Here is a 13,179-nt window from a genome sequence, read left to right on the forward strand (position 1 = left end):
TTAAATGCACATTAAAGGTGAGGAACCAACTGAGGGTGAGTAAATAGTGACTAGTTTCATATTTGGGGTGAACTGTCCCTTTAATGTCAGCTTCATCATTTGGTCCATACTGACTTACATCCTTGATGGTCGTTTACATGAAAAACTAAGTTTCCTCACTGTGCCACTGACTACACACTCAGCTGGAGCAGGTTCACTCAGCTAATCCCAGTATTTTGGGCTCTTTGTGCGCAGGACTGCTGACCTGCACGAACATACTGGGGCCAAACCCTTTGTCTCCCCTGCTTTCACCCAAAACACACCGCTACAGCGACTGAATGGGCTCTCAACACCCGTGTGGCTCTTCTATAGTATGTGCTGAGCTGGCGACCCTGCGGCCTGTCCACCGTCCGCTCTCCACGCGCGCCGCGTGCACAATGGCGGCCGCGCGCATTGTACTGCGCGCACACGACGGCCGGTATAAAACCGCAGCGCCAGATTCTCTCAAAGCTCCACGCGATAGCAGTGTTCAGGCGCGTGCCACACAGTGACTAAACACGGTAAGATCCCACAGAGCTCACGGCACTGTTATAAACTTTAAAAACATTTCAGCAGGGCCACATTAGGCGAATTGCTTCTGTATTAGACTATTTAAATCTCATAATATTAACATTAATTTATGCTAATACTCAATGTTAATTAACTTAATCTTGAATAATACCAATATGTTGGTTCATTACTAACATGAGTGCTAATTGTGAGTTAATTGTGTTGAATTGTTTTTATAATGATATGCAATAACTTTCTTTCTTTATTTACTTTCTTTTCTTTCTTTCTTTCTTTCTTTATTTTCTTTCTTTCTTTCTTTCAGAAATAAAGATGTATAGGTTTACTCGATCCGCCATGATGCAGCCCATGATCAGCTCTGGCATGGGAATGGCTCCTTTCTTCAGGGTAAAGTTAATTCTTCAATTAATTAATTACTTCTTTCAATTTTTAATTCAATAATAAAAACAAACACAGTGCAATTTAAAAATGCTCATATGTTTAATATAAATTCATTATTTGTTATTATTTACCTTTATGACTTTTTGTCTGTTTAACATAAATGAAGATATTTTGAAGAATGTTGGATAGCGGTAACCATTGGTGACCATATTACTGGATAATAAACACTATGGTTATATAGTTTGATTAATTAAACACTAACACTCTAAGGAATGCTGGGATATTTAAACCCAAATTGGGTAAAAAAAATAGACAAACCCAAACTATTGGGTTATATTTGGTCCTATTAATTTCTTACTTACTCCCAGGGCCATTTATATCAAAGCTGATATTTAGCCGCACCATATATGTGTTTTATAACATCTTTTTTTTTTTTTTTTTTTTTTTTGAGGTGGGTTGTTAGATTAACCCCCAACCCGGAGTACCAGGACATACACACATACACTTCAGACAATTCAGCTTACCCCAATTCACCTACAGCACACGCATTTGGACTATAGGGAACTGCAGAGGAAACCCATGTAAACACAGGAATAACAAGCAAACTCCACACAGAAATGCCAACTGACCCAGCCGGGACTCAACTCAGCGACCTGTTTGCTGTGAGGTGACAGTGCTACCCACTGCGCCACCATGTCATCCCCTATTCATTTAATTGGAAAAAAAAAAAAAAAAACTGCTGTTGGTTTAGTCTGCATTACACACAGAATTGGGTTGAAATAACCCAGCATAGAGCGAATGGTAAAATACCTTCTTTATTCATTTAATAAACTTTGAGAAATAATCTGTACAATTGTGTTAAAGGGATAGTTCACCCAAAAATGTAATCTCTGCCATCATTTTCTACTATTTTCATTCAAACCTTTTTGTTAAACACACAAAGAAGATATTTTAAAGAATGCTGATTGATGCAGCACCCATTGACTTGTATAGTAATTGTTTATGCTACAATGGAAGTCAGTAGTTGCCATTCTTCAAAATTCTGTTCAACAGAAGAAACTCATAAAGGTTTAAAATCTAAAAATAAAAGGTTTATTTTGCCTGCATTTGCATGTTATTTACATCAAAACACTCATATAGCTCAAAACCCATATGAGGCAGAGTAAACAATGTGGTAATTATAATTTTTGGGTGAACTATCCCTTTAAATAAAGTTCCAACAGTACAGTTAACATGCTCAAATGCCATTATTTTGCTTGCATTTGCATATTATTAACATCAAAACACTCATAAAAGGTTTAAAAGCCACATGAGGCAGAGTAAACAATAGGGTATTTTTAATTTTGGGTGAACTATCCCTTTAAATAAAATTCCAATAGTACAGTTTACAAGCTCAAATCTCATTACTTTGCATGTATTTGTATATGATTAACATTAAACCTATTATTTTGTGTGTATCAGGTGACCGTGTTCGAGCAGGAGCACTTCCAGGGTAAATGTCAGGAGTTCACCAACGAGTGCTGCAACATCCAGTGCTGTGGCTTCGACAACATTCGCTCCATCCGCGTGGAGAGCGGCGCGTGAGTTACTCTGGAGTGTGCTCATGCCATTTCCGTCTTGTTTTGTGGAGTGTGTGTGTGTGCCTGACTGGATGTTGTGTTTTTGCAGCTGGGTGGGTTACGAGCACCACGACTTCCAGGGCCAGCAGTTCATCCTGGAGAGAGGAGAGTATCCTCACTGGGACGCCTACAGCGGAAACCTGTCCTACCATGTGGAGAGACTCATGTCCTTCAGACCCATCTACTGCGCTGTGAGTTCAACACGCCTGATGTTTTAATTACTGTCAATAATTCATTTTCGATTTAAAGTGCACTTATTATGCCCAAATCACTTTTATAAGGGGTTTAAACACAGTTGTGTGGCAACAGTGTGTGAATATAGCCAGCCTCTGATGGTAAACATTAATTAATTCAATTTAAAAAAAAAGCCCCGCCCATTACGCCCCATTCTCACGGGCCGTCAGCGTCAACGCTTGCCAAACTGCATTGTGGATCCGCCAGCGCCGCTTCAGAGGCGTTGCTTGCTGCAGAAGTTGGGAACAGCTCAACTTTTCAAGCACCGACGGAAGCGTCAGCCAATCAGATCGCTGTATGCAAATACACCAGCTAGACAGTGGCCTATTGCTGACTGAATTTCATTGGCTGACGCTTCTATGACGATCACTTCAGCCCCAACTTCAGACACGCCTTCAGGTTGATGCTGAAGCCCCGTGTGAATGGGGCGTTAGTGATCTCTCCCTCATTAGCATAGACAACCCTAAGTGAGAAGCAGGAGAGTTTTGACCTGCTGAAGATTTTTGTCAGCGACTAAGGATTATAAATGTGGAGTTTTAGGATGCACAAATGAGCACTAGAGTCTCCATAAACTGACGCGTTCTGAGACGCTTCTTTTGACTTTTTGACAGAGATGACGTTTGTCTTGTTTTGAATCTGCCACTATGCTGGTGCAAAGACGGTTGTAGCTCCGCCCTCTTTTGAAAAGAGCACAATCTCATTTGAATTTAAAGCGACAGTCTCTAAAACGGCACTATTTGGATCAAAGCCTAAAAGGGGCAGATTCAAAGAGCTATAAAATAAAATGTGTGGTAGAATGTGTGGTTAACAGGGAAGATTTTTTTCTCAATGAAATTTGTCACTCGACGATTGTTCATTTTCAGGCCCTGCTTGCATCTCTACACATCTTCATTTGTTTTTGTCTCGTCTCAGTCTCACCAGAGCAGCCGCATGACCATCTTCGAGAGGGAGAATTTCCTGGGCCGCAACGCTGAGCTGTGTGATGATTACCCATCTCTGCAGGCCATGGGATGGTGCCGTCCTGAAGTGGGATCCATGCATGTGCAGTGCGGCGCGTGAGTCTAATTCTTTATCTCCTCTACATATGCTCACTGTATTTAGCTTAGTATAGTATTGTCATAAGTATCCATTTCTCAATATGTATTCATTACTTAATGCGTAAACATTTTAACTGGTCTGACCGGATAGTAAAAAGTACTGTCTAGAAATGAGTAAAGCAGTAGTAAGTATTAATTCAGTTCACTGTAAAAATATCTGTAAATTAGATGTTTTTTGTATTATGTGTTTGTTTTTATTTTTCCATATTTTGGAAAAATATTTGGGTTTTATAATTGCATTATGTGAACTTAATCTTTCTTCCAACAACTTTTACCCTTTAAAAGTTAAAAAAAAGTGACTTTTATTAACATTTTTAGTGATATATTGTTGGTGTTGTATATTATAGTTACATATCACCGACTTATTTCTCTCTATTTATTATTTTTGTATCCATTATATTATTTCAAGCTATTAAAATGTCAATAAAAGTCACTTTGTTAAACTGCAGAGTTGAATTTTTAACATCAAAAGTGGACAGAGATCAACATCCCATAATGCAATTCACAACCGTAAATAAACAGAAAACACTTGTGAATCACAAAATATGGAAAGTGATGATTAACAGATATTTTTTACACTGTTTTATTTAACTATTAAGACATTAGTGTTATTTTAAACCATGAAAACGCCAAAATGTGCATATATTTTTTTTAAATGCACATAAAAATAGTCTGCACACAATTGAGGAGGATAAACTTTTTATCCGATAAAAAATGCATATAAATGACGATGGAAATACATTCACCAAATAAATTCCAGCTTCAAAAAAGTCATGTGATTTTGTTTTAACAGATTATAACAAAAACAAACTTGGTTGCGATGGGACGGCATTGGGAACACATTGTAAAACATCTGAAACGTTCTTTTATTATTAAACAGTAAAACAGCAATAATATACTTGCAGTGTTGGGAAAAGTTACTTTTGAAAGTAATGCATTACAATATTGAGTTACTCCTCAGAAAAGTATTCAGTTGCATTACTTAGTTACTTTTTATGGAAAGTAATGCGTCACGTTACTTTTGAGTTACTTTTACTTACCTTTTTTAATAGAGAAGCTCCTCAATTAACACACTAACCTTTATTTACTTTTTAAAAACACATCAAATAATAGTAATGTACTGTAGGGTAACAGATTAATGAAAGTTTAAAGCCATGTGTTTGATGCTTTTGTACTTTTTTGTCCTATTAGTGAAGTAAAATGAGCATTGAGACTATCTCCTTTTACTTTTCTGTCATGCATTAAGAATAATGAGAATTCTTCCAGAGCAGAAATGTAAAGCTCTGCCATCTTGGTTTCTGTTTGTTTTTGCAGAGAGAAATTTATCTTATTGAAGGAGGGATTTAACGTTAATTTTAATTCAGAAATTTATTTTTTTTAAATCGAAATAACTAAATTAAAAAGTAACTCGCATTACATTTTTAAAAAGTAACTTAGATGTTATACATTTTTAAAAATTATGCTTTAATTATTGCGTAATTTGTGTTACTTATGCGTTACACCCCACACTGCATACTTATCTATATATTCAATGTCCATCAGTTCAACAAAAGAGTCACCATCTAGACCAGGGGTCCCCAAACTTGGTCCTGTAGGGCCAGTGCCCTGCAGACTTTAGCTCCATTAGACACACCTGAACGAGCTAATCAAGCTCTTACTAGATGTACTACAACAGGGGTGACCAACCTTGTTCCTTTAGATCAACCTTCCTGCAGATTTCAGTTGCTACCCATATCAAACACACCTGCCTGTAATTATCAAGTGCTGTTCAGGTCCTAATTAATTGATTCAGGTGTGTTTGATCAGCTTTTGAGCTGAACTCTTTAGGAAGATCGATCTCCAGGAACAGGGTTGAGCACCCATGTACTACAAACTTTCTGGCAGGTATGTTGAAGCAAGTAGCAGCTAAACTCTGCAGGACACCGGCCCTCCAGGACCAAGTTTGGGCACCCCTGATCTAGACTCTCCAAAGTCACTTTTTAGATGGACCAAAATACATCAATTTAGTTTTCCAAAAAAATAGTTAATCTTTTCTAAGGCAAGGCAAGAGGTCATTCCCTTGATGGAAACATAGTTAATGATGTGCCAGTACTTCCCCATGGTATTGAGTAGGGATATTTTGTAAGGTACAGTTGAAGTCAGAATTATTTGCCCCCTTGTAAATTTCCTTTTTTTTTATATATTTCCCAAATAATGCTCAACAGAGCAAACACATTTTCACAGTATTTCCTATAATATTTTTTCTTCTGCAAAAAGTCTTATTTGCTTTATTTCGACTAGAATAAAAGCAGTTTTTATTTTTTTAAAAGCCATTTAAGGTCAATATTATCAGCCGCTTTAAGCTATATTTGTTTTCAATTGTGTACAGAACAAACCAGTTATACAATGACTTGCCTAATTACCCTAATTAACCAAGTTAAGCCTTTAAATGTCACTTTAAGCTGAATACTAGTGTCTTAAAGTAAAATATTATGTGCTGTCATCATGGCAAAGATAAAGTTACTAGAAATTAGTTATTAAAACTATTATCAGGGTATAAACATGAATCAAAGATTGAAATTCAATACCTTTTAAGACCATATTTAAGACTCTGCATACATTTTAAGACCTCACCACCACTTCAGGTTTCACCAAGTAACATTGCAGACATTTTAACTTGCAATGTTAACTAAATACTAATTGCAAGAAACAAATCCTAAACTAAAACGGTGTATATATATATATATATATATATATATATATATATATATATATATATATATATATATATATATATATATATACACTGAATAATGTACTGAGTTAATCCAGCAGGTGGCGCCTTTACAACAGCAGGAATAACAGTGTTTCCCTGGTTTACTGCAGTAAAAAACAAGTAAATCTAGCAGGATTTGTTTGATTTCATAAACTACACATCATCCCAACATTCAAAGATTAAATTCAAGCAAACTTTAGCATACTGAAACGAAATTAAATACCTTTTAAAATAGCATTGAAGACTTTTTAAGGGCCTTAAATTTCAATAAATTGAAATAAAAAAAGTGTTAAAAATTGATAAGACCCTGCGTACACGCTGGTTATGTTTATAAATGTCTTGAAAAAATCATCTACTTTCCATTAAACAGAAATTGGAGGTAAAATATACAAGTATCTGATCCTCACTCTGCATTCTCTGTGCGCAGTTTTGTGTGTTACGAGTTCCCGGGCTACAAGGGCAGGCAGTACATCATGGAGTGCGAGAGGCACAGCGGAGACTTCCAGCACTGGAGGAACTGGGGATCCCACAGTCAAACACCTCAGATCCAGTCCATCCGTAGGATCCAGCACTAAGAAAACCTCCAACCCGCCCCGACACACAACACTCTTCTTCCTCGCCGGTGTCTTTGTACTGCTAGAAACACACACTTTTTCGCCGCACACTCACCATGGTGTGTGGGACGAGGGTGTGGGTCACAGTTACTGACGAAGACTGACCCTTCAGAGATGCTCCAAAACAGCTCAGGTGGAACTCAAAACTACACACACTAATAAATGCTTGATAATCAAACCTGTGTTCACTTCAGTTCTGTGCAGTTGTTCAGTGCGTAAGACTTCAAGGACAACACACACACACACACTTAATACACTTGGTTGAACATGTTTGTGTACACATAGATATCACCTATATACTATATAACTGCAGGTTAACCATGCTTATATATAATCACTTTAACTGTTAAAAGTTATTAGGTAATTAAAGTAATTAATAGTTATGTTAACTACTACACTTGATTGAACGTGTACAATGACATCCCCTATATACTATATAACTGCAGGTTAATTTTGCTCATATATATAATCACTTTAACTGTTTAAAGTTATTCGTTATCAGATAAAGTAATTATTAAAGTTATGGTAACTAAAACACTTGAAAGTAATTAATAAAGTTACGGTAATATACACTTGATTGAACGTGCACAATGACGTGACCTATATACTATATAATTGCAGGTTAATTGTGCATGTATATAATCACTTTAACTGTTTAAAGCTATTAGTTAGTGGTTAATTAAAGTAATAAAGTTATGGTAACTAATGCACTTGATTGAACGTGCACAATGACGTAACCTATAGACTATATAACTGCAGGTTAATTATGCTTATATATAATCACTTTAACTGTTAAAAGTTACTGGGTAATTAAAGTAATTAATAGTTATGGTAACTAATAAACTTGATTGAACGTGCACAATGACATCCCCTATATACTATATAACTGCAGGTTAATTATGCTTATATATATATAATCACTTTAACTTTTTAAAGCTATTAGTAAGTGGTTAATTAAAGTAATAAATAGTTATGGTAATTAATACACTTGATTGAACATGTGCACAATGATGTGACCTATATACTATATAATTGCAGGTTAATTATGCTTATATATAATCACTTAAACTGTTTAAAGCTATTAGTTATTAGATAATTAAAATAATTAATAAAGTTATGGTAATTAATACACGATTAAACATGTGCACAATGACATCCCCTATATACTATATAACTGCAGGTTAATTATGCTTATATATAATCACTTTAACTGTTTAAAGCTATTAGTTAGTAGTTAAAGTAATTAATAAAGTTATGGTAACTAATGCACTTGATTGAACATGTGCACAATGACGTGACCTATATACTACATAACTGCAGGTTAATTATGCTTATATATAATCACTTTAACTGTTTAAAGCTATTAGTTATTAGATAATTAAAATAATTAATAAAGTTATAGTAATTAATACACGATTAAACATGTGCACAATGACATCCCCTATATACTATATAATTGCAGGTTAATTATGCTTATATATAATCACTTTAACTGTTTAAAGCTATTAGTTAGTAGTTAAAGTAATAAATAAAGTTATGGTAACTAATACACTTGATTGAACGTGCACAATGATGTGACCTATATACTATATAATTGCAGGTTAATTATGCTTATATATAATCACTTTAACTGTTTAAAGCTATTAGTTAGTAGTTAAAGTAATAAATAAAGTTATGGTAACTAATACACTTGATTGAACGTGCACAATGATGTGACCTATATACTATATAATTGCAGGTTAATTATGCTTGTATATAATCACTTTAACTGTTTAAAGCTATTAGTAGTTAATTAAAGTAATTAATAAAGTTATGGTAACTAATACACTTGATTGAACGTGCACAATGATGTGACCTATATACTATATAATTGCAGGTTAATTATGCTTATATATAATCACTTTAACTGTTTAAAGCTATTAGTTAAAGTAATAAATAAAGTTATGGTAACTAATACACTTGATTGAACATGTGCACAATGATGTGATCTATATACTATATAATTGCAGGTGAATTATGCTTATATATATAATCACTCTTAATGTTAAAACTTAGTTAATTAAATTAATTAGCATTGATTTTGATTGTAATGCAATAATGTGGACCTTTTGTAAAGCTACTTTGAAACACTGATTATTGTTAAAAGCGCTGTACAGATGAATTTGAATTGAATATTGGGTTTGTAAAGAAATGCATCATATATCAGTCATAATAATGAGAAAATTAGGTTTCATTAGGTATTTAAATGCTGAACTAGATATGAAAAGGTGTTTTTAAAAACTATGATTATTATCAATGATTATTATTTTAATAGGAAGATTTATAGACTCAAAATTGAGCATAACATAATAAAATCATAAAAACTTCATTATAAACTAATTCAAACTAATAAAAAATAAAATTATAAAAATGGGAAATATAAACTAATTCAAACGGATAAAAAAACTATAATTTTATAATTATAGAAAAATAGCTACTCATTTAAAAAAACAAAACAACAAAAACTCAACATTGAGCATAACACAAACCAAAAAAATTTAATGTAAACATTCAAACTGATAAAAAAATGAAAATGATAATAATATTATAATAGGAAAATATATACTCATTTAAAAAACTCATGTAAAAAACAAAAACTCAACATTAAGCATATTAAACTAAAACCAATTATAATGATAATAATTATTATAATAATGTAATGGTAAAATATATAGACACAAATAAATAAAAAAAACTCAAAATTGAGCGCAACACAATAAGCTCCTAAATAATATAAAATAAACTAATTCAAACTAATAAAAAATGAAAAATATAATATTATAAAAACAGAAAGATATATATAGGCTCATTTAAAAACAATTTAATAAAAAAATAAATATTAATAATAGAAAAAGATACATTTATTTATTTATAGACTTATTTAAAATCGTGATTGAGCACAACACAATAAGCTCCTGAATAATATAAAGAATGGCACATATAAACTAATTAAAACAAACAAAAAGAAATATAACAAATTATTGTTTAATTAATATATATTAAATAATAATTATTATAGCAATAGAAAAATACTCCGGCTGGGTCAGTTAGCATTTCTGTGTGGAGTTTGCATGTTCTCCCCATGTTGGCTTTGGTTTACTCTGGGTGCTCTGGTTTCCCCTACAGTCCAAAGACATGCGCTATAGGTGAATTGGATGAGCTAAACTGTTTGTAGTGTATGTGTGTGAATGAGTGTGTATAGGTGTTCCTTCCAGCTGCAACTCATCACTGGGAAACACCCATACACACTCATTTACACACATTTACTAGACAATTTAGCTCATCCAATTCACCTATACCAAGTCTTTTGACTGCAACCTGCAAACTCCGCACAGAAATGCCAACTGACCCAGCCAAGGCTCGAACCAGCGGCCTTTTTGTTGCGAGACGATTGTGCTACCCACTGTGCCACCGTGATGCCCCATATAAAGACTCATTTACCAAAAAAATCATAACAATAAAATCATACGAATAGGAAAGATAAACTAATTCAAACTAATAAAACAATTAAAAAATTTTAATCAATATAATAATAGGAAAATAAATAGACTCATTTATCAAAACAAAAACTCAACATTGAGCACAACACAATAAAAAATAAATATGAACTAATTCAAACTAACAAAATAATAACTGCTGGCTCAGTTGGCGTTTCTGTGTGGAGTTTGCATGTTCTCCCTGTGTTCGTGTGAGTTTTCTCCGGGTGCTCTGGTTTCCCCTACAGTCTAAAGACATGCGATACAGGTGAATTGGGTAGGCTAAATTGTCCGTAGTGTATGAGTGTGTGTGGATGTTTCCCAGAGATGTGTTGCGGCTGGAAGGGCATCTGTTGTGTAGAAACCAAGTGTGCCGCAAGCCTACGTTTGAGTGAAGGTTTCGGCCGTTAGATCGCCCCCTGGGGGCTGGCTGCAGTACAAGTCATAAAGCCCACCTCCTCCGTGTTAATGAAGGAGACTTGAGCCCAAATAAAAAAAAACATTACACTTGCAATAAAATGTCCCGAAAGATGGTTCTGGTTGATTAAGGCACTGGTTATTGTGCTGAAATAGGTGCAGATCTTCATTTTTGTAAACAGTTTGTTTTTAGCAGTAATTTAATGCTGGGCGTGTCATCGTGATTGACAGCTGTGATTGACAGTTTCTCAAAGCGCGGCGTCTGAGCTTCGGCAGGAGACTGAAGTAGACTGAAATGTTATTATTCGATTTCTGTGTTATTTTACCATGACAAAATGAGTTCAGCAGTAAACTATAGTTTCTGACATACATGATCCTGGTGGAACACTGTTTATTCGCTAAGTTCAGGGCTTTTTTCGGGCTTTATTAGTTTGCTGATACACGCCTAGCCACCCAGATAGCAAAACACAGTTCCGGCTAGATTCTCGCCTGCCGGAGACTTATCTCTTAGAGCTCAGACTGACTAATGTTACCTCTGCTGGACCTACTCCGGATGCCTGGACTCACTGCCCGATTCCAGTCCGAGTCAATCGAGCCAGATGCGGCGGCCAAACGAGCAGGCGCTGCCGCATGCGAGCCGGAATCAGCCCGCGACGCCGCGAGTAAGTTATGCGCTGCAGCCCTGAGCTGGCGCGATTGAATATATAAAACCCTCATATTTGTTAACGTTATTACATCCATTTGTGTTGATATGACAGCAAACGCATGCTGAGAAGTTCGGGGGGCGTAGTTGATTTTACATAAAGCGTTTGATTGGAAGCTCGACTCCGCTCATTTTCGCGGCTCCTCCTCTGGCTCCATCAGACAATCCTTCTGCGCATGTCAAGGCTCCAATTTCAGCAGTCTTTTGCGACAGTTTGCGCCCGTCATTGCCCTCAAGGCGTTCAATGGGAAAAAGGGCTGTCGCGTCGTCCATATTTTTTACAGTCATTGGTAGAAACGTGCTGGATAAGTTGGCGGTTTAATAAATTCATTCAAGAAAATGAATGAATGAATGAATATAATAATAGGAAAATATTATACACTTTAAAAAAAATAAATAAATAAAATTGAGCATAAAACAATAAATAAAAAAATTACATTAAGTATTAAATCATTCAAACTAATAAAAAATTTATAATAATAAATTATAGGAAAATATAAAGACGCATTTAAAAAAAAACTCAAAATTGAACATAACACAATAAAATAATAAAAACATTTAAATATCAACTAAATCAAACCAATAAAAAAATTACATTTAAAAAAATACAATAGAAAAATATTAGACTCATTTTTAAAAAAACTCAAAATTGAGCACAACAAAATTAAATATCAACTTTCAAATTAATAAAACAAATTACAATTATAATAATAAGAAAATATATCGACTCATTTACAAAAACAACAACAAAAGCTCAACACTGAGCATAACATAATAAAATTATGTGAATGCGAAAGATAAACTAATTCAAACTAATAAAAAAAATGTAATAATTAATATAACAGGAAAACATAGAGCATTAAACAATAAATAAAAAAATTACATTAAGTATTAAATCATTCAAACTAATAAAAAATTTATAATAATTTACGTTTTATACAGCACATGACCTTCCGGCTGCAACCCAGTACTGTGAAACACCCATTCACTCTCTCACACTACGGCCAATTTAGTTTATTCAATTCACCTACAAACCCACGCCAACACAGGGAGAACATGCAAACTTCTCACAGAAATGCCAACTGGCCCAGTCGGAACTTGAACCAGAGACCTCTTGAGGTGAGGAAACAGTGCTAACCACTTAGCCACCGTGCCACCTGAGTTGTTATTTGTAGAAATAACGTTCAAATGTTGAAATAGAAGGATCACAAAGTGGTCAATGAAAAAGTTGAATATAAGTGATTATTTGCATAACAGGCCCCCTATAAATCAAAAAGGAAGTCCATTGTTCAAAGCTT

General features: G+C 34.4%; 1 protein-coding gene across 1 annotated transcript; it reads left to right on the plus strand.

Annotated features, from left to right (window-relative positions):
* The first annotated feature begins 495 nt into the window (after positions 1-495).
* Positions 496-7,420, plus strand: cryba1l1 (crystallin, beta A1, like 1). The gene is made up of 6 exons (NM_001017738.2): positions 496-539; positions 851-933; positions 2,389-2,507; positions 2,596-2,737; positions 3,693-3,835; positions 7,060-7,420. The coding sequence occupies exons 2-6, from the start codon at positions 859-861 to the stop codon at positions 7,205-7,207; spliced, it is 627 nt and encodes a 208-aa protein (NP_001017738.2). The 5' UTR covers positions 496-539; positions 851-858; the 3' UTR covers positions 7,208-7,420.
* The last annotated feature ends 5,759 nt before the right edge of the window (positions 7,421-13,179 follow it).

The sequence above is a fragment of the Danio rerio genome, chromosome 14, assembly GCF_052040795.2.
Source record: "Danio rerio strain M-AB ecotype USA chromosome 14, GRCz13ab, whole genome shotgun sequence".
Lineage (NCBI taxonomy): Eukaryota > Metazoa > Chordata > Actinopteri > Cypriniformes > Danionidae > Danio > Danio rerio.